Source organism: Pelodiscus sinensis, chromosome 12 (assembly GCF_049634645.1).
Source record: "Pelodiscus sinensis isolate JC-2024 chromosome 12, ASM4963464v1, whole genome shotgun sequence".
NCBI lineage: Eukaryota > Metazoa > Chordata > Testudines > Trionychidae > Pelodiscus > Pelodiscus sinensis.
This window is the reverse complement of record NC_134722.1, coordinates 28,312,512-28,335,914: the sequence shown is the minus strand read 5'-3', so window position 1 is coordinate 28,335,914 and position 23,403 is coordinate 28,312,512. Positions and strand designations below refer to the sequence as shown.

General features: G+C 41.5%; 1 protein-coding gene and 1 long non-coding RNA gene across 9 annotated transcripts in view; one reads left to right on the top strand and one right to left on the bottom strand.

Moving 5' to 3' along the window:
* PHKB (phosphorylase kinase regulatory subunit beta) overlaps nucleotides 1–23,403 on the bottom strand; it is a 238,626-nt gene that overhangs the window by 12,783 nt on the left and 202,440 nt on the right. For all 8 annotated transcript variants that reach the window (XM_006121182.4, XM_014572567.3, XM_006121179.4 and 5 more), the window contains one exon: nucleotides 6,048–6,182. In XM_006121182.4, the coding sequence (XP_006121244.1) occupies nucleotides 6,048–6,182 (135 nt within the window). The remainder of the gene's footprint in view (nucleotides 1–6,047; nucleotides 6,183–23,403) is intronic.
* LOC112545486 (uncharacterized) overlaps nucleotides 1–23,403 on the top strand; it is a 37,433-nt gene that overhangs the window by 7,303 nt on the left and 6,727 nt on the right. The gene's annotated exons all lie outside the window — the stretch shown is intronic.

Genomic DNA, 23,403 nt, shown 5'->3' with positions numbered 1-23,403 from the left:
CTGGTCTGTAGCCACCACTGTGAGGAGGAAACATAGGACAGTGGTGGATGGAGACTTTCTTCTGAGGAGGACAGAGGCACCCATCTGTTGCCCTGACACAACATTCCAGGAGGGATGCTGCTAGCCAGAGTCCTGTACCCAAGATGCTACAGAAGGATTGTGGAGGATTATTTGGCCCTCTGACTACTACCCCATGCTACTCATCCATGTGGGCACTAATGACACTGCAATGTGTGATCTTGAGCAGATCAAAAGTGACTACAGGACTCTGGGTATACTAGTTAAGGGGTATGGGATGCAGGTGCTGTTTTCTTCTTCTGGTCATAGGAAGAAGCACCGGCCAGATGCAGGTGAACATGCCTGTCTGCAAAGATGGTGTTGCCAGGAGGGCTTTGGCTTCCTTGACCATAAGGCATGTTCCAGGGCACATCTACACTTGCTTTCACTTTTGAAAGAAGATATGCAAATTTGGTGTGAATTTGCATATCTTCTTGCGATCGCTTTTTCGAAAGAGGTTCTTTCGAAAAAGAAAGTCTAGACATGTTTTTTTCTAGAAAAAAACCCTTTTTCGAAAGAACTTGTAAACCTCATTTTTTACAAAGAACAGTTATTTCAAAAAAAGCGATTGGAAGAAGATACACAAATTCATACTGTCTACATACAAATGCAAAAAGTATGAAGAACTTGAAATGCTAGTTAAACACAACTATCACATTTTTGGTATCACAGAGACTTGGTGGGATAATACACATGATTGGAATATTGGTATAGCAGGGTACAGCTTGCTCAGGAAGAATAAGCAGAGAAAAAAGGAGATGTTGCCTTTTATATTAAAAATGTATACACTTGGACTGAAGCTAAGATGGAAACAGGGGATAGACTTGTTGAGAGTCTCTGGGTTAGATTAAAAGGGGTTAAAAAAAGAGGTTGATTATCATGGGAGGGATCTACTACAGACCTTGTAATCAGGAAGAAGAGAGAGAGGAGGCTTTTTAAAAAACTAACAAAATCATCTGTAGCACAGGACTTGGTAGTGATGGGGGACTTCAACTATCCAGACATCTGTTAGAAAAACAACACAGCAGGGCACAGATTATCCAACAAGTTCTTGGAATGTATTTGAGACAATTTTTTTTTTATTTCAGAAGGTGAAAAAAGGTACTGGGCAAGGTTGTTCTAGATTTGATTTTAACAAATAGGGAGGAACTGGTTAAGAATTTGAAAGTGAAAGACAGCTTGGGTGAAAGTGATCATGAAATCATAGAGTTAATTATTCTAAGGAATGGTAGAAGGGGGAACAGCGAAGTAAAGATATTAGATAGCAAGAAGACTTACATTAGTAAACCCAGGGAGCTGATAGACTTGCTTCCCATGGGACCTTGCCGAAGAGGGAAAACAACTGAAGACAGTTGGCAGTTTTTCATTATTAAGGATGCAAAAGCAAACTATTCCACTGCGTAGAAAAGACAAGAAGTATGGCAAGAGACCGCTACACTTACTCAGAAGATCTTGAATGATCTAAAAAATAAAAAAGGAGTCCTACAAAAAGTGAAAACTAGTAAAAAAGTGCAAAGGATGAATATAAACAAACACTACAAATATGTAGGTGCAAAATTACAAAGGCAAAGGCACAAAATGAGCTCAATCTAGGTAGAGTCATAAGAGTAACAAGAAAACAATTTACAAATATATTAGAAGCAAGAGGAAGACATACACCTATTGCTCAATTAAGAGGGAGAAACAATAACAGAAAATGTAGAAATTGCAGAGGTACTTAACAACTTCTTTGTGTCGATTTTCACCAAGAAGGTTGGTGGCGATTTGATGCCTAATATAGTGAATGACAGTGAAAATTGGGTAAGTTCAAAAGTTGAAATAGGAAAAGAACAAATTAAAATTACTTCTTCAAATTACCACGGTGTGATGGAACACATCCTACAATACTCAAGGAACTGATTGAGGAAGCATATCATCTTTGAAAAGTCATGGAAGATGGGATAGATTCCAGAAGACTAAAAATGGGAAAATATAGTGCCCATCTATAAAAAGGGAAATAAGGACAACCCAAGACACTACAGACCAGTCAACATAACTTCTCTGCCAGGAAAGATAATGGAGCAAATAATTAAGGCATGCATCTGCAAACATGTGGATGTTAAGGTGATTAGTAACAGCATGGATTTGTCAAGAACAAATCCTATCAAAGCAATCTGATAGTCCTCTCTGATAGCAGAAGTAGTCTTGGGGATACGAGGAAGTAGTAGATGTGGTTTACCTAGACTTTAGTAAAGCATTTGATACAACCTCACAAGACCTACTTATCAATAATCTAGAGAAATACAATGTAGATGAGGTTACTATAAGGTGGCTGCATAATTGGTTAGATAACTGTTCTCAGAAAGTAGTTATTAGTGGTTCACAATCATAACAAGTGGGTTCCACAGGGGTTAGTTTTGGGACCAGTTCTGTTCCTTTAAATAATGGCATAGAGCAGGGGTTGGCAACCTACGGCACGTGTCATCAGTGGCATGAGAGCTGATCTTCAGTGGCATGCAGGCAGGAGCTCAGTCCCGCCCCTCCCCCATACAGCATGGAGCCTGCACTGTCACTTGAGCCTCAAAGACAGCTAGCACAGGTAGGGAGTTCAGCTGATTGGCAGAGGGTGGGGCATTGTCAAGCAGCTGCTAAAGGGAGCTGCTCTGTGCTTGAAATGAAGCAGCAAGATAAGGAGGTGTTAATGGCTTAGATTTACAAACACCTAAAGAGACAGATAGGTGCCTAATGGGAATTGCATTTGTTTTCATTTGACATTTAATGTGAGTGAGACATGTGGGGTTCTCGGTAGTGAAAAGCAGGTAAGGCACCCATCTGTCTCTTCTGGCATCCAAATGCCTCTGTATATCTGGCTCTAGATCTAAAAAACAAAGCTAAAGGCCCTGATGGGAACTGTCATCAAAAGCACAACTCATGATTTTTCCCTATGGGTATGTCTACACTACCACCCTAGTTCGAACTAGGATGGTTAATGTAGGCAACCGGAATTGCAAATGAAGCCCGGGATTTGAAATTCCCGGGCTTCATTTGCATATTGCCTGGCGCCGCCATTTTTAAATGTCCGCTAGTTTGGACTCCGTGCCCGCGGCTACACGCGGCACGAACTAGGTAGTTTGGATTAGGCTTCCTATTCCGAACTACCGGTACACCTCGTGGAACTACCTAATCCGAACTACCTAGTTCGTGCCGCGTGTAGCCGCGGGCACGGAGTCCGAACTAGCAGACATTTAAAAATTGCTGCGCCCGGCAATATGCAAATGAAGTCCGGGAATTTCAAATCCCGGGCTTCATTTGCAATTCCGGTTGCCTACATTAACCACCCTAGTTCGAACTAGGGTGATAGTGTAGACATACCCTCCGTTACCAGAACTGGCTGAAATATGCCCACCTCTTTTCACAGAGGGGAAAACCAAAGTATTAACTTATGAATTCATTTTCATTTCAAAGTGTGCCAAATGGACCCATTTTTTAATTTTTTCCCCCTTTTTCAAAATGTCCTACATCTTCTCTATTTTCCCTGTCCCCAAAGAAGTTAGTGAAATTTTTCCTTTACAAAAAGCCGCTCCAAAAACTGGCGCTAACTAGTTATAAAAGACTTGGAAGTTTGTGTTAGTGAACAGGCATAACATTTTTACATAAGAGTAACCATTTTGAAAATGTCAACAGTTTGGGATGAGACAGTTTTGTTTTAGAAAAGAGTCCTTTACTGCTCCCGAAAAGAAAAAAAAAAAAAGCTTTAAAAATTTCAACCAGCTCAGTGTTGCATTCAGACAGTAGGGTGCATCTTCAGCTCCCCTTAGTGCTATTGGAAGTGTGTGTGCTCCACACTTTATAGCAGCGAGTTTTTAACTACAGTACAAACCTACCCTCGGCAGACTAGCTCAATCTAAGTGGACTCTATGTCTCCTGAGCTTTAACTTACACCTCCAGCTATAGTGTAGATGTACCCTTGGGGGCTTACCTGAACTCACTCAAACAATCTGTGATGCAGCCAAGAATTAAGCCTGTGTATCCCAAAGTAAGAAAGAAAAAGATTCTTTTAAACGATTTTTTTGGAGTTTTGCGGATATCTAAAACTCTGATAATGATTTTTTAAAATCTTGTGTTACTAAAATGGTAAGCTCTGCATCTTTATTTATTAATTAAGTTGCTGTAAATAGGACCATTATTAACTTTAAAAACCATCAACAGCATGCAGGCCCATAAACACAAGTGAACAAGTTAAATCTCGGTATGCCACCTCTGAAAGGTTGCTGGCCTCTGGCATAAGGTACGCTTATCATGTTTGCAAATACCATCATGCTGGGTGGGGTTGCAAGTGCTTTGGAGGATAGGGTCATAATTCAAAATCATCTGGACAAACTGGAGAAATGGTCTGAGGTAAAGAGGCTGAAGTTCAACAAGGATAAATGCAAAGTAGTCCACTTGGGACCGGTTCACACTAAAGGGAAAAGTTGACTTAAATCCAGCCATGATAATCATGTAGCTGTAGTCCCTTACTCTTCATGAGAAGCAGGACTACCAGTGCCAATGGAAGCGCCCTCTCAATTGAATTAGCGGGTCTTCACTAGACCCTCTAATTTGAACCCAGGAAAATTGACTGCAGAAGCATCGATTTTCTCTGTAGTGTAGAAAAGTCCTTAGGGAGGAACAATCAGTTTCACACACACAAAATGGGAAGTAATTGTCTAGGATGGAGTACTGAATATGAGTCATCAGTGTGACACTATTGCAAAAAAAGCCAAGATCATTCTGGGATGTATTAACAGAAGTACTTGAGCAAGAAAGACACAAGAACTAATTCTTCCCCTCTACTCTGCACTAATTAGGCCTCGGCTGAAGTATTGTGTCCAGTTCTGGGCAACATATTTCAGGAAAGATGTGGAGAAACTGGAGAAGGTCCAGAGAAAAGCAACAAGAAATGATTAAAGGTCTAGAAAATATGATGCTTGGTCCTGCCACAAAGTCAGAGGACTGGACTTGATGACCTCTCAACGTCCCTTCCAGTTCTACTATTCTAGTATTCTATGAGCAGGATGTGAGAGAGACTATGAAGATATGAATTGGACCTGGAGCTACTGCACAGTCAGTGTACTGTATATCATTTTGTAAATGGGACAAGACACTGAACATCAGCCTTAGGCAGCACAGATTTTAAATGGTTATCTTTTTACTGGTATTGGAATAACATGGATGTATTTTTACATGGTTTAGAGGTGAACTGAGAATTGAATGCATGGTATCTCTCTCATTTACTGACAGGGAAAACTGCCACCCCTATGGCCCAGGAGGACTATGGAATTTATCAGCAGTATAAGCAAACCTTAATGCAAAAGTTTAAACTTAACACACATAGCTTTCAAGTGGAAATTTTGGTCCTCTGTCTTCCATATCAGTTTGTGATCAGTATGGAGATAATGCCCTTTGCATGTATCTTGCTTATTTGTGATTCACCAACTAAAAATGCTCTTTCTGGCATCTAATAAAAGCCAGTGCAGCAGCCTTGAAAGAGATGGTAGATGCCAGACAATCTGTCTGAGCTTGAGCATGCTGAGGAGACATGGGATTTTGACAGCTAGGAAGGAAGAGGTCAACGAGTAGCATAGAAACTCCACTCTAATGCAAATTCCTTAAGTAACTAGTTTGGGGTGATGTTTGGTTCTTAGTGGTAGGCTAAATTAGAAAAATCCTATGCATTAGATGTCTATAGTATCAAATATTACTATATTGTAAAGTTTCATGCAAGGATTATGGGCAATAGGGCAGGTTTTTAGACATGTAGAAAAAAAAAATCAGGAAAATCACAGACAACTAAAAGAACAAACAAATCAATGCGTGTCATCACAACCTTCTGGATACATAAAGTATGACAAACATTATTGATTGCAGACACTTGGTGATTTAAGATGCATACAAATTATTTTAGAAATACACAGATTATGCAATCAATCTATAATGAATAGCAGCAGAGATACAAACACAGATCTCATTACCTCCCTTGCTGCTGTGGCTGAAGAATATCCAACAGAAGCTGCTTCACTTCACTAGGTGACAGCTGGTATAAATCCATGGGTGGCATATCCCCAGCACGGATTTTTAGTTCATACTTCATAGCATGGATAATCCATCTGAAATATAAGAAGGAAAATACGTATTTATAGGACATTACAGATACAGATACCCTTTGAAATCTATTAAACAGAACTTTTTAACAACATAGGTCTCTCCTTTACCTAGATAGACAGCTGGAAATTTTGAGTTTAAGAGAGAGAGTGTACGTGTACACACGTGTACAGGGTTCTGGATTATAGAACATGTGATTTTTACTCAAAGACAAGAAAAGTGCAAATTCCTAAAATAATTATACAGTCTGCTACATATCCCTTCACAACCCAAATAGATCCTTTTTATGTACATTTGGGCTATAAAGAGATCCATCAATAACTAGGTCAATAAGATGCTATTATACCAGTTTTACTTTGAGATGAAGTTTGTTCAAATTCCCACAGTCCACTTTACACGTGTGATGCAAACTGAAACTAGTATTATATAGTTTTAGGAGATGGGTTTGGTACTATATGTGTCATTTACATGAAATATATGCTTGCCCCATTAATTTCCTCTTGTATCACTGACCATCACTGGGAAAAAAATCATTACCTGTCCTATATTAAAACAGTTAATACTTAAAATTATTTACTATTGTGATTTGATTAAAATAATTATGAAATCAATGACCTTTTCTCTTTAACAATTAACCTTACGTCTGAGGGAAACAGAATTTGTAAACTATTAGAAAGGAGATGGAAAATGGTTCCATTTACATCTGACAGAAACAATTAAGTTCTACAGTCTTAACTGAATAACGAAAAAACACTGTATTGCTAAGTCAATCTGAGAAGCTGGATTATTCAGCTACCCTCTTTTCTTATTAAGCATAGCTTCTTCAGCACATGGTTACTTGCTGTCAGAAATTACAAAAAATTTGACTAGCTCTGGCCCTCAAGGCATTCCATTAAATTATACTCAATAAAAGTAGCTATAGGGCTTAGATTCTGAGTCTCTGTCCGGTTAACCTAGCAAAGGAATGAAGGGAAGATAAAATATACCTAACGTCTATTTATAGCAAGTATTTCTTCAAGATTCACCTTTCTCTACTATATTCAACTTTCACACATATTACTTTGTTTAGAATACAACATAACCTCAAAGGACATTATTTAATGGTAGCCAGTCTATTTATACACATTCACAAGTCTTAAATCTTTGTAATTTCACAGATAATAGTATCTAGTATTTCTATGATGCCAGCAAGGCTCCTATAGCTGGACCTATATTCTACATTGCTTTGCAGTATAAGGCCTGATTGGGAATCAAGGAATGGTGCAGAAGGGGGAAAACGAGAAACCATCAGGCAATGTGAGAATAGGCTATATAATCTCTTATTGGAAGAAAATTCACAGTGGTAAAGGAGAATAAATTGTAAACAGAAGAAAAAGTTGTATCTGGAAACCTAGGACTTGCTTATTTTGCTTGCGTATATCTCTTGACTTTCGCTGATGAGCAGTTAATCACACTGCCTACAAGTCCATTCAGTCCTATCTTTTGTTCAACTAATTATTCAAATAACGTTGTTAACATTTGGAAGAGATAATGCTGATGGTTGCTTTTTGTTTATAAGGTCACCTGAAAGTGAGAACAGGAAGTCTCATGGCATGGTAATAGCCAGTATTGCAAAATATTTATGTCTAAGATATACTAAAAAGATTACTAAAACAAAATACAGGACTATGTAGCACTTTAAAGACTAACAAGATGGTTTATTAGATGATGAGCTTTCGTGGGCCAGACCCACTTCCTCAGATCAAATAGTGGAAGAAAATAGTCACAGCCATATATACCAAAGAATACAATTAATAGTGTTAGAGGTGATAATTAGGGAAGCTATCTTTGTAATGGGTAAGATAGCTGGAGTCTTTGTTCAGCTATCTTACCCATTACAAAGATAGCTTCCCTAATTATCACCTCTAACACTATTAACTCACAGACATCTACCCTTCCCCACCTCTAATATCATTAACTCACAGGCATTCACCTTCCTCCCCCCCCCCCCCATCCCCCTTCTGTTCTGAAATGTGATTTGTCCTTTTCATATGTGTTCACTTTTTTTTTAAATTGTATCCTTTGGCATATATGGCTGTGACTATTTTCTTCCACTATTTGATCTGAGGAAGTGGGTCTGGCCCATAAAAGCTCATCATCTAATAAACCATCTTGTTAGTCTTTAAAGTGCTACATAGTCCTGTATTTTATTTTAGCTACACCAGACTAACACGGCTACATTTCTATCACTAAAAAGATTACTGTGTCTCTTCTTGCTTTCAACAACCATTCCAGAGGATGTGGACATGCTGAGGATGGGTTCTGCTCCATATTAATTCAAAGCATGTTAATTTTCATAATCTTTCTTTGTGTTTTGTCAACTCTGCAGTGAAAGTGTTCTTAAAATGAACAACAAGTGCTGGGTCATCATCCAAGACTGATATAACATGAAATATTTGGCAGAATGCTGGTGAAACAGAGGAGACATACAATTCTCCCCCAAGGAGTTCACACATTTTTTAAGAGTCATCGTCAGCATGGAAGCACTTCCTCTGGAACAATAACCAAAGCAAGAGGCGGCATACAAATGCTTAGCGTATCTGGCACACAAATACCTTGCAATGTTACAAAAGTGTCATACAAACACATGTTTTTACTACCAGGAAACACTGTAAATAAGTGAGGAGCATTATCTCCTGTAAATGTAAACAACTTTTTTGTCTTAACTGGCAGAACAAGAAGTAGGACTGAGTGGACTTATATGCTCTAAAGTTTTACATTGTTTTGTTTTTGAGTTAATTTATGTAACAAAAACACCTACATTTGGGAGTTTCACTTTAATGATAAAGAGATGGCACTAAAGTACCTGTACAAGGTGTACTGCAAAATACTATTTTTTTGTTCATCATTTTTACACTGCAAATATTTGCAATAAAACAATATTAATTGAGCACTGTACACTTTGTATTCTGTGCTGCAATTGAAATCAGTAGATTTGAAAATGTAGAAAAACATCTAAAATATTTGTAATAAATTTCAATTGGTATGCAATTGTTTAACAGTGCAATAAATTGTGATTAATTTTAAATAGTATTTAGTTTTTGAGTCAACTGCATGCGTTGATTAATTATTAGACAATCCTACTTTTGTAAACTGACTTTTAAAAAAAAAGTCATTATATAATTGTGGTACTCACAGTTTATTAAATTTTGGTGACTAAATCACACACACACACACACACACACACACATACATATATAAAACAATGTTGAGACTAAGTGAAAATTCTGAAACTATGTTCGGGTCTCTCACAAACGAAATGCTGTCATACATATACCATTTTAATTTTAAAACATTTTCTATTAAAGGTTTAAAACTTGTGTAATGTCCTTCACAATACAATATACAGATCTTACGGATAAATAACAAAAGAGCAACCTTCTTCCAACTAGTTCTGTTAGCTATATCTACATACATAAACAGGACAATATACAGTATATAACAAGTATTCAAGAGTTAGCACTTAGTAGAATGTCTCTTAAAAGTACTTTTTAAAAAAGATTATTTTCTCTACTAGATATAATGTCTGTTATTGTCAAACCTCACAGAGGATTTTTGGCACATAGTTGACAACCTGTTATTGGAGAAAGATGTACCAATTGTCATGCTTCTTGAAGCTTGACAACCTGGTATGATGCAACCCATCTTAATTGATCTATGATATAGACACTTACTTTGGACATAAACCAAAAATCTTAGTCAATCAGAAGCCTTCATTACAGAGAAATTTAAGACAGACTGATTTTTCATATGCTCGTAAATTCAGTCCAGCCAATAACTGACTGTGAATCAAAAAGACATATTACTAATGGCCAGGGCTCGACAAATCACTGAATCTACTTGCCCGTGGTGAGTAGATTTTAGCCGGTCACCCCGTTCACTGGTGGTGCACACATGCGCAATGTGGGTCTTGCGCATGCACAGTGAGGGGCTGGCGAGTAGGTTTCACCGCTGTTTGTCAAGCCCTGCTAATGGTGCTCACCTTTTGATATGTAGCTCTGATGCTCCATTTGTGCACCTATGCCTTTAGATTGTTTTATTTCAGAGGAATACTAATAATAATTCATAAGGAAACATAGTTTTGGTTTTCGAAACAGAGTGTCGTGTTATATCAGGAAACTGGAAAGGAAACTATTTATAACTTCTGAATTCTCTGGCTGGTTCTGTGCCAGCGAGAAGCTGCTGAGTACTCCATCATCTGACAGTTATTCCCAAGGAACCACTTGGTAACTTGTGACTTATAACTGTGCAGATGATCTTGAGCAGGGTCATTCCCCATACCAATCATAAGCTTTATGCTGAGCCTGAAGGAGGAAGTGGTAAAGGGGTAATCTATAGGTTGCTGAAGTTCCTCCTACATGAGAGGGAAGAAGAGGTTATTCACCTTGTGTAGTAACGACGGTTCTTCCAGATGGGCCCCGTGGGTGCTCCATTCCAGGTGTCGGGTCCATCCCGGTGCCACTGATCGGGAGATTTCATAGCCATATCGGGCTGGACCGTGCATGCTCCCTGCGCCTGCTGGTCATTTGCACCCTTGCTAATGTGTGCGGTTCGGCCCCCCCTCCAGTTCCTCTCACTGTCTGGTTTCTGAAACGAGAAAGAGAGAGAAAAAACCCCGGAGCGGGGAGGAGGGCGGGACGTGGAGCACCCACGGGGCCCATCTCGAAGAACCATCGTTACTACACAAGGTGAGTAACCTCTTGTTCTTCGAGTGGCCCCGTGTGTGCTCCACTCCAGGTGACTATAGAAGTAGTTGGAACAAGGAGCGCTCCGGATCAATGAGGTTTTACTGCGGAAAGGACTGCAGAAGCGACTGCATGGTCCGCTGCACATTTTTGCACTATAGCGTAATGTCTCATAAATGTAGAGCTGGAAGCCCATGTGGCTGCCCTGCAAATGTCTGCTAATGGAACTCCTCTGGCGAAGGCAGTAGATGTCGCCACTGCCCCTGGTTGAGTGCGCTCGTGGCTGAGAAGACAAGGGTCTACCCTGAATGGAATGGCATGTGGTAATGCAAAGGTGATAAGCTTGGTAATGTGCTGAGTGGAGAGTGCAGCTCCCTTAGATCGGTGAGCCGTTGATATCAAGAGTCTATCTGTTTGTCTCCACTGTCAGGTTCTGTATGTAAAAGGAAAGAGCACGCCTTACATCCAGCGTATGCAGCAGGGCCTCCTTCGTTGAGGCATGTGGCTTAGGGTAAAAGGAAGGCAGGATGATTGGTTCATTGATATGAAATGACGAAGAGACCTTGGGTATGAACGCTAGGTGCAATCGTAAAGTCACCGACTCCTTTGAGAAAGAAGTAAAAGGAGGATTTGCCATTATCGCCCCTAGCTCACTAACTCTATGTGCTGATGTAACTGCAAGCAAGAAGATGGTCTTCATGGTTAACATCTGTAAGGGTACAGATGCTAGAGGCTCGAATAGAGGATACATAATTGTGTCAAGTACCAGGTCGAGGTCCCACGACAGCAGAGGTGGCCTTCGAGGTGGGCTTATATTAATCATGCCTTTGAGGAAACGTCTAGTCGTCGGGTGAGAGAACACTGAAGAACCCTGTATTGGGTAATGGAAGGCACTGATGGCTGCCAAGTGAACTCTGAGGGATGCTAGAGAAAGTTTCAAGTTTCGCAAGTGAAGAATGTATTTGAGAATTTGGTGTAGAGGAGAAGACAATGGTTGAACGTTATTCTGGAGGCACCAGTCGTAGTATCTGCGCCATTTAGCTAGGTAAGTATTTCGCATAGATGTCTTTCTACTATGTATCAATATGGACCTGACCTGATCTGATCTGAACAAAGCTTTTCATCTAGTCTAAGCCAGTCAGGAACCACGCCGTCAAATGCAATGTTTCTAGTTTGGGATGAAGGAGAGATCCCTGGTCTTGAGAGAGGAGATCTCGGTACAAGGGCAGAGGCCATGGTGGTTGCAGCGACATTTTGTGTAAGAACGTATACTATGCTTGCCTTGGCCAAGCTGGTGCTATTAAAATTACCGTCACCCTCTCCGTCCTGATTTTCTGTAATGTTCTGGGAATGAGGACTGTTGGCGGAGAAGCGAACAGGAGCAATTTTTTTCAATTTATAGGAGTGCATCGCCGAGAGATACTTTGCCGATTCCTGCTCTGGAGCAAAAAAGGCAACACTTTTTGTTGACGGATGTTGCAAAAAGATCTACCGGGGGCATTCCCCATCTGCGGAAGATCTTCTGAAGTACATCCTGCCTCACCTCCCATTCGTGGTCTGTGGGGAAGCGTCTGCTGAGGGAATCGGCAATGACATTGGCTATGCCAGGTAAGTACGACGCTGTTATGATTATGTTGTTCTGTCTGCACCAATTCCAGTACCGTACTGCTTCGGCGCATAGGGAGCGTGAACTTGCTCCTCCCTGTCTGTTTATATAATACATTGCTGCTACGTTGTCTGTCAATACCCTGACTTTTTTGCCTCTCAGACTGGGGAGGAAGTGTTTGCATGCTAGAAAGATCGCTCGTAACTCTAGTTGGTTGATGTGAAGGCATCTTTCGGCGTGAGACCATCATCCCTGGATACGCTCCTCACCCATGTGAGCACCCCACCCAATGAGAGAAGCATCCGATGTTAACTGAACCGATGGCTGAGCTTGGTGAAACGGTACTCCCATAAGGATGTTTGATGGGTTCATCCACCATCGGCGGGAGCTGTGCATGTGGGATGGAGGAGTAACTAACTTGTGTATGTCGTGTCTTGTGGGGACATATACCGTTGACAGCCAGTGCTGTAGATTCCGTAGATGGAGACGTGCTTGCGGGACGACGAAGGTGGCTGCAGCCATGTGGCCAAGCAGGCGTAGGCAAGTATGCGCTGAGACTGTTGCAGTTTTGTAGAGAAGATTGACCAGATCTTTTATTGCCTGGAATCTGTCCCCCGGCACATACACTCTCGCCGCACGAGAAATGAGAACTGCTCCTATGAACTTTATGTTCTGTGTTGGAACTAACGTGGACTTTTGCTCGTTTACTATCGGCCCCAGTGAGTTGAAAGTGTCTCTGACTATTGAAAGCATCTGTGTCGTCTCCTGTCGTGATGTTCCCTTTATGAGACAGTCATCTAGATAAGGGAATATGATGACTCCGAGGCGATGAAGGTGGGCGGTGACTACAGCGAGGGTCTTTGAGAAAACTCTTGGAGCCGAAGCCAACCCAAACGGAAGGACGCAATACTGAAAATGCTCGTTGCTTATAACAAATCGCAGGAATCGCGTGTGCACAGGGTGTATGGCTATGTGAAAACAGGCATCCTGGAGGTCGAGGGCCGCGAACCAGTCATTGGTGTCCAGAGAAGGAATGATCGTAGTCAGAGTCACCATTTTGAATTGCTGCTTCCACAGATAATGGTTTAACCCTTGTAGATCGAGTATGGGTCTCCAACCCCGATTTCTTTTGAGTTAGGAAGTATCTCGAATAGAACCCTTTTCCCCTGAAGAAGTCCGGGACCCTTTCTATCGCTCCAATTCGTAACAGGTGATAGGCCTCCTGTTGTAAGAGGGCCTTGTGAGAAGGGTCCCTGAAAAGGGACAGGGTGGGAGGGGTGGAGGGGGGAAAGGGATGTGAATGGGATGGTGAGTCCGGATTTTATCATTTCCAGGACCCATCTGTCCAATGATATGGCAACCCACTGATGGTAGTAGGGTCGCAGCCAATGTTGAAAAATGGGGTTGGTGTCTCTGACTAGAACAGGAATGTTTGGCGTGCCCTCGACCTGGGAGTCAAACCTGCTGTTTGGGTATCATTGCGTTATTCGCCTTAGATGACTGAGGGCGTCTGTGCTGTGTCCTCTGCTTGGACCGGTTTGGCTCATATGGACTGTTTTGCTGTCTACAAAACTAGTACTCATAACATCTTTGGAATGGGAAATAACACGGTGGAAAAGTGGAATGTACATCCTGAGTGTACGTAAGGTGACTTGGGAATCTTTACCCGTGTGGAGCACCTCGTCCGTTTTCTCCGCAAACAACTTAATCCTGTTGAATGGAAGATCCTCGACCTTGGATTGTAACTCTTTCGGTACAGCAGCGGTCACAAGCCATGAAGCTCTTCTCATAGAAACTGCTGTTGCAATTGTTCGAGCCGCTGTGTCTGCCACATCCATGGCAATTTGCAAACCCGCTCTGGCACATGCATATCCCTTCTGTAGTATAGAACGGAGGAGTATTTTGTCGGTTTCGGAAATTCTCTGAGCAATTTCTGATAACTTTGAGATGTTGTCAAAACTATGATTAGAAAGTAAGGCTGCGTAATTTGCGATACGGAGGAGAAGTGTTGAGGAGGAGTACACTTTTCTTCTGAATATGTCCAGTCTCTTTGCATCTTTGTCTGCTGCTGAATTCCTCACTTGCGGGTTTTTTGCCCTCTGCAAAGCTGCATCCACCACTAGCGAGTTTGGTTGAGGATGAGTAAAAGGGAACTCAGCGCCCTTTGAAGATATAAAATATCTTTTCTCTGCTCGCTTACATGATGGAGTAGTGGAAGCCGGCATATTCCAAATTTCTGTGGCTGGCTCCAGGATCGCCTCGTCTAGCAGAGCGGTAGAGCCACCTTAGATTGTTGTCTGGGATGCAAGTTCTTTAGTAACATACAGTGTTTTGCTTGCACCTCCACTAACTGAACCTCCTATGATTGTGCCACTCTCTTGAAGAGGTTCTGAAACTCTCAGGTATCATCTGGTGGTGAGGTGTCCATTGCAAAAACTGCGTCATCGGGAGAAGACGACTGGGCATCCTGCGGGGAAGCTTGTGGCATCCACTCATTCGTGTCTGAGTTTTGACCCTCTTCAGGTTCTGACAGGACCGACACAGAAGGTGCACAAGGAGGGGGTCCGGGTTACTGCAGTGGTTGGTGGTCCGAGACAGGTGGCGAGCAGCGTCTATAAGCGGACTGGCGGCAGCAACACGAATAAGAATGGGACTGTGACCTGTCCTTCCTCCCTGTGTAATAACTCCTGTGATAACGATAGTCATAATCAGGAGATGACCTTCTGGAAGCGTATCTACTCCCATGTCTAGAATGGTGAAATCTTGGAGGGGAGTAACTGGGAGAACGAGGTGCATATCTGTAATAATGGTGAGATCTTCGTCGCAGGGAACGCAAAGATCTATGCCTTGGAGGGTAAGGTCCCCTTCCTGATACTGGATAATAGGGTGGGGAAGGGTCTGCTGAAAGCATAGGAGGAGACAGTGAATGATCCCTAGGGACCGACTTCCTATCTGCTTTTGAAGGGACTGATGATGAGTGTCCCTTCACAACTAAGGAGTCCCCTATTATGCTCCGATAGATCTCCTCCACTGATGGAGAGTCTGAGTCATGGGAGGGGGGAGAGCCTGTTGGCAGTGTTGATATAGCCTGCTGAGTAGAGTGCGAGAGCGCTCTCAGTGCCGAGCAGGGTAATTCTCGCGGCACCGGTTGTGCAGCGGAACTGCTGATTGCTGCCGGTGTCGGCTGAATTGCCGGTGCCGGGTCCACGCCTTGCGGTGCAGGGCTTTTCCAGTGCCGTCTCCTGTCTGGTGCGGAGGGCACTCGGTCTTGCGGAGCCGTAAGCGGCACCGTCTCCGTGACCGACCGGACTGCCGATTCCGGGGCTGAACCTTGTGTGTCCCGGTGTTTCGAGGACGGTGCCCCCTCCATCGGTGCTGTTAGCTGGGGCCACTTGCTCCCCGAAGGGGTTGACACCTGCTTGTGTTCCCTATGGAGAGGGGAGGCTAGTGGCGGGGCAGATGCTGTGCGTGGCTTGCCCGGCTTATCAGATCGAGGCCGTGAAACTGAGTTGGCTGCCGACTGGCTTTCTTGCGAACCCTGGGCTTCCTGGATTATCTGAGGCAGAGGAACTGCTGGCAGGGAGTGGGCAGGGGAGGCTTTTTTCTTCTTTGCTGCCACTGCCGCAGGGGATAATGCCCTTCATTTTGGGGGTTGCGGTGACTCCTGCTATGGAGTGTGTGATGGCTGAAGAGCCTTATCACATAGCAGGAGCTTCAGGCGTAAAGTCTCTGTCTCTTCTTGCCCTCAGTGTTAACCTACAGCAGTGGGCACACTTACTAGTGACATGAGACTCCCCCAGGCAACGAATGTAGAGTGCATGTCCGTCAGAAGCGGGTATTGCCTCTTTACACTGAGCACACCGCTTGAAGCTGGGTGATCCAGACATGGTGGTGAAACTGATGAGAAAAAATGCTCCAGCGCGTAACTGACCAAAACGATCTTTTTTCTTTTCCTTTTTTTTTTGAAGACTAACTAAACCAAAACTAACAACTAACACTAAAATTTTTAACTATTTACACGTTTTTTATTCAGAGAAAATGGTAAGCGACCGAAGAGAGATCGCTAGCTCCCGTCAGCAACCGAGAACGGTTGAGAGGAACTGGCGGGGAGGAGGGGCGAACCGCGCATGTTAGAAAGGGTGCGAATGACCAGCAGGCGCAGGGAGCATGCGTGGTCCAGCCCGATATGGCTACAAAATCTCCCAATCAGTGGCGCTGGGACGGACCCGACACCTGGAGTGGAGCACCCATGGGGCCACTTGAAGAACTAAAATTTGATAATTGCAGCTATTTTCTACTCCCCTTTACATCCCTTGACTAGTGCAAAAAAGAAGAACAAGATTGAGAATCCGTGCGTAATGTCTACTCATACATTGTGCAAAGACAGGTGCATTCTACATGAGCTGTATGTTACCATCTTCAGCAAACGATTAGCAGATTGGTATACTGGAATCTTCTTTTTTTACAACTTGCAGTCTCAACTTCCTCCCCTCACAGTAGTCAAAATTATAAGTTATTAATTCAAATAAATAAAGACAAACTCATGTTTGCCTCTGTTTTAAGGGTGATTCCACAGTGCAAACTGAAAAGCTTTGCAGTTTCCCCATTTAAGACCCAAAATCATTACTAGTTAATGTATGCATGCGGACTGAATCGCTGTTTATGAAACTTCAGAATGCTGAGTCGCTGCTTCAGAAAAATGAAACTATTTACATACCCCAATTCTGCAATTCTACCATGCACTGCTGAAAGTCAAGACATCCTACTGTATACATCTTTTTATCAATCTTCCAAAACCAGTCCTTATTGCTCCTCATCCCACCACCCCAAGTTTGGGAAAGGTTGATGTAGAACTTCAAAATGAGATGAATCATATTGTCTCTTACATGCTTTGATGAATCAAGATGTAGTTAATGCTGACATTTAAAATTTCATCATTATCAAAGCACATTCCAATTATAATTCACATTTCAGAACTACTGTTTCAGACTCTACAAACTCATGCAGATGTTATTGCATTGCATCACTTACACTCTTACTTCGTGTTCTGAAAGTTCTCTCTAGAACAATAACTAGAGACTTTTTGAACAAATAAATTTTGAGATTTTGGAAAACAACTGTGAAGCATGTATGTGCCTCTACACCAAGGGTAGTCATCTGGACATGCCTCATCTTATGGGAAACATTGACTTCAAAAATACAAATGCACTTTCAAATATTTTATTCAGAATACATATTCATTCCTCCTTCACTTTCAGGCCAAGTCCTTAGTAGCACCCTGAAAACACAGATGGTAGTTAAGACTTTAGTCAGAGCCACGAACATTTTTCTGCTTCTCTTCTGAGCTAGTTATGTCATCAAGTATGGCAAGGGACTCAAAGTCAGGATATATGGCAGCCTACGTGATTTTCAACTATTAAAATATATTGACTTTTAAGTAACAAATACATGTAAGTTGGTGATTTATGATGTTCAACAAAGTTTCTGAATAAATATTTGAAGTTTAACTTTAAAAATCACCATGCATCCAAGAGCTTAATATTTTAACTCTATGAGAGAGATGTGCTCCATTTCTCAGTGCTTAGAGAAAGTCAAACAGGTGTCACCGACATGAAAGGAACCTGTTTTTTATACAAGATATATTAACACTGAAAACATAGTCATTTGAAAGTATGCATACTGTACTTGAATAATGATGATTCAGTCAGCCACATTATTTGATGATTAACGAATAGTAAGATAGATTTAGTCATGTAAATTGCTATAATTTCCTCAACTTTCATATCAAAAGTCAGAAGCATACCTGTAGACATTGCTTTTAGTGGATTATAAGTTCAAAGTATCAATTGCATCTATTTTATTTGCCTGGGCAAAGCAATGTGATTGTCCTGTTATTAAAATACAGTATTACCTTCGGAATCAGTTCACTGTGATCAGTTAAGGCATCAATAGTTCATTCACTGACAGGGTATTTTGTTTGTAATTCCTTATATGACTTGTCCTGACAGTATAAAAATGGACATGAAAAATGGCTGATAAAATAATCTTTAGAGGTATCTCTTATTAAAACCTGAGTGACAGAGCTTGGGTAGAAAGCAGGTAATTGGAGGTCTTAACCGTAATGGGTCTGTCAGGAACTTGATCTTTTTCAACATGAAAGCCAGACTACAAATCAATAATGAAACACCAAATCAAATCATTATCAGACTAGAATACAATTTCTGAGAGAAGTTTAATTTTACTTATTGAAGTGAATGACACTAGTGAAATGAAATGAAATCTATAGAATGAAATTTGGAACAGGGAGGTACATTAGTACACTGGGATTGGTTTACAGAAGATTCGGGGGTGAGTAATAAGCAGAAACTGTAGAAAGAATGTTTTATAATGGAAAAAACTGTTGCACTTGAGTGACTATGAAATGGGTATTGTTAATAAAACCATTGTTTTGGTGTGACTAAAGATGAGTTGACATGAAAACACAGCTACTGGCCATGGATACCTTGCAAATTATACATATACTTTCTGTTACAATCCTGCTAGAATTTCTACCAAAGAACAGTTACCTACTCTACAGTAACTGTGGTCTTCAAGATGTGTTGCTGACATGTATTCCTCTTCTGGTGTACACATGCTCCAGGCAAATAAAATCATAACCTTTTCAGTAATCTGCACCCTGGCACACCCTCTGGTGCTCTGTGGCTGAGGTCAGAAAAGGCAGGGCATCTGCAGTTGTTATCCAGTTCTTTCACTAAAACAGAATGTAGATTGCTAGAAACTCCATCATAGTGGGGAAAGAGGCTGTGTTGTAGAATACACATGTACAAACATCTCAAAGAACCATAATTATTGCAGGGTAACAAACCACTCTTTCTTCTTTGAATGAGTGTCTACATATAGACTCATAGACTTTAAGGTCAGAAGGGACCATTTTGATCATCTAGTCTGACCCCCTGCACAATGCAGGCCACAGAATCTCACCCACCCACTGCTAGAATAATCTTCTCACCTATATCTCAGATATAGAAGTCCTTGAAACGATGGTTCAAAGACCCCAAGATGCAGAGAATCCTCCCGCTAGTGACCCATGCCCCATGCTACAGAGGAAGGCAAAAAACCTCCAGGGCCTCTGCCAATCTACCGTGGAGGAAAATTCCTTCCCAACCCCAAATATGGCAATCAGCTGAACCCTGAGCATGTGGGCAAGACTCATGAGCCAGACACCCAGAAAAAAGTTCTCTATAGCAAGTCCTATCTTCCCACCATTGGCCTATTTACCACTGATAGTGAAAGGTCAATTAATTGCCAAGATTATGTTACCTCATCAAACCATCCCCTTCATAAACCCATTTAGCTTAATCTTGAAGCCAGATAGGTATTTTACCCCCACTACTTCCCTTGGAAGGCTGAGTTATAAGATCAAGAACACATATTCCTGCGCCTCCAGAAATATAATCTATGCTATCATGTGCCGAAAGTGTCCGTCTGCTATGTACATTGGACAAACGTCTCAGACACTTCGCCAAAGAATCAATGCCCACAAAACAGACATTAGACAGGATCACAAAGAAAAAACAGTTGCTTGTCATTTCAACCAGAAAGGACACTGTCTGAATGACCTGCTAACCTGCATCCTACTTCAGAATAGTGATAGAAATGTAGCCGTGTTAGTCTGGGGTAGTTGAAGCAAAATGCAGGACAATGTAGCACTTTAAAGACTAACAAGATGGTTTATTAGATGATGAGCTTTCGTGGGCCAGACCCACTTCCTCAGATCAAATAGTGGAAGAAAGTAGTCACAACCATATATACCAAAGGATACAATTAAAAAAAATGAACAAATATGAAAAGGACAAATCACATTGCAGAAGACATTCAAATCTGCACTTGAAAGGGAATCCTCTGAACTGGCATGCATGCTAAAATTCGACACTCTCCGCAGGGGAATTAACAAAGCCTCCAATTATCTCACCCATTACAAAGATAGCTTCCTCAATTATCACCTCTAATACTATTAACTCACAGACATTTCCCCTTCCCCACCTCTAATATCATTAACTCACAGGCATTCACCTTCCTTCCCCCCACCCCCACGTCCCCCTTCTGTTCTGTAATGTGATTTGTCCTTTTCATGTGTGTTCATTTTTTTAAAATTGTATCCTTTGGTATATATGGTTGTGACTATTTTCTTCCATTATTTGATCTGAGGAAGTGGGTCTGGCCCACGAAAGCTCATCATCTAATAAACCATCTTGTTAGTCTTTAAAGTGCTACATAGTCCTGTATTTTGTTCCAGAACATCACTCTTCTGATGGTTAGAAACCTTCGCCTAATTTCGAGTCTAAACTTCCTAATAGCCAGCTTATATCCATTTGCTCTTGTGTCCACATTGGTATTGAGTTTAAATAATTCCTCTCTCTCCCTGGCATTTATCCCTCTAATATATTTAAAGAGAGCAATCATTTCTCCCCTCAGCTTTCTTTTGGTTAAGGTAAACAAGCCAAGTTCCTTGAGTCTCCTTTCATAAGACAGGTTTTCCATTCCTCTTTGGGTGACTCACAAACAGTAACTCATCATGGAAATGGGTACTCAAAGCCTATTGAAACAGTGACTGCAGGACAGCTGTGCTAAAGTGGGCATCATATCTGGAGCCCTATACCAAGGAATAATAAGGAGTGAAGGAGTGAATTATACTCCAGATAGTTGCTTTTCAAATCTCCAAAATAGGGATCTCCTACAATGAGGCAGCAAAGGCAGCTAGGCTCTATTGGAATAAGTCCTAAACAGTCTTGATAGTAGGCCATCATGTAGCATATCTTTGCATAATCAGAGACCCATTTTGACAATCTTTGAGTGAATATTGTTTGGCATATCATTATATCAACAAATGCTATGAACAATCTAGGGCTGTGTCCAGACTCAGGGTTTTTTTCGAAAAAAGTAGCCTTTTTTCGAAAAAACTTCACCTGCGTCTAGACTGCGGCCGCGTTCTTTCGAAATTAAATCGAAAGAATGCGGCTTTTCTTTCGAAGGTGGTAAACCTAATTCCACGAGGAAGAACGCCTTCTTTCGAAAGTGCTCTTTCGAAAGAAGGCGTTCTTGACAGCAAACAGGCTTTTTAGAAAGAGAGCATCCAGACTTGCTTTTTCAAAATTCCGCGTGCAGTCTAGACGCGCTCTTTCGAAAGTATCTTTCGAAAGAGCCTCTTTCGAAAGAGGCTTGCAGTCTAGACATAGCCCAGGAGAGTTTCTGAACAGCTTTGTTCTGTCCAGATAATAAGAAAGATCTGACAACATGAAATTCTAAAATACATTTTGGAAAAAAGTTCCTAACCTGTTCCATAACTGTTGTTTTTCAAGATGTATTGCACATGTCCATTCTCACATTTGGTGTTCATGTGTCCAGTGCACGGTTATTGGAAACTTCTTTCATCAGCAGTACCTGTTGGACTGCTTGAGGTCCCCCCTGCTACCCTCAGCCTCAGCATAGTATAAATATCAGACACATCCCAAGTCCCATCAGTTCTTCATTGCCATGACTCCAATAAAGAGGGGTACAGGAATAGGTCATGAAATGGACATGTGCAATAGTACATCTTGAAGAACAGTTATGTAACAAGTTAGTAACTGTTTTTTTCTTTGAATGAATGATTGTAGACATGAATTCCACTCCAGCAGATTCACAAACTGCTAGAAAGGAGGCAGGATCAGAGTCTAATTTAAATAAAGACTGCAGAACAACTTAACCCACTCTAGCATTGTCTCTGCAGTTTAGATCCACAGTTTAACGGGCGGCAAACATGTGGACCAAGGATCAGATTGCTGCTCTGTACATGTCTGCAATTAGAAATTCTGCTAGAAAAGCCACTGTAACAGATTCTGACCTTCAATGAGCTGTGATGGTGTCGAGTGACATTAGCCAAGTCACAACACATGAACATGCAAGATGGAATCCTAGAAGATTCTTTCATGGAGACCAACCTCTTCATCTGTCCTGGCTGAACCTTACTGGTTCTGTCCAGGTAAAATGCCAAGGCTCTTCTGATATCCAGGATATGCAAACATTCTCTCTCTTTGGTCATATGTAGTTTTGGGTAGAATAAATCTGCTGGGTGATGTGGAAAGAGAAAAGCACCTTTCGGATGAAATTCAGATGAGGATGTAGGTAAACCAAAGACTGTACATGCTTACCTTAATGCTTCCAAGTCCCCTACTCTTCTGGCCAAAGTAATGACTACCAAAAAATGCCACCTTCATTGACAGATGCAGCAACAATCAAGTAGCCAATGATTCAAACAGGGACTCACAAGTCTTATTAAGTTTAGAACCCACAGGGAACAGGATCTTGGCACCTTATGAACATGTTATTGGAGAAAATAGAAAAATCATCCATTTAAGGATGGATGCTGAAATAGTAGCCAAACGTACTGCAGTGGAATTATTTTGCCAAGACTTGCCATTTCTGATATAATAAGTAGTCAGAATATGTTGACCTGAAGAACTGGTCACTGATATCCCATACGATTGAGACCAGATGGGAAAATATCTCCATTTAGCAAGGTAGAGTAGCTCTTGTAGGCTTTTCACCTTTGGCAAGACCTCTTGAACATCTTTTTAGCAAGCCTATTCTCTATTCTTCTCCTATCCTGCAATTAAATGAAGGGATTGTAGGCGTAGATGGGGCAGCTGACCATAATGGCAGGATATTAGGGTTGATTCTCGTGAAAGTGAAATTGCAGCCTTCACCAAAAGCACCAGCTGAGTGGAGAACAGTGCTGACAGACCCATGCTGAAGGTACTGGTATGACTCTGGCCTGGTCCTGTCTTATCTTTAATAATACCTTGTAAATGAGTGGGACTGGTAGAAAAAAAAATCTAGGAACCTGACTGATCATAT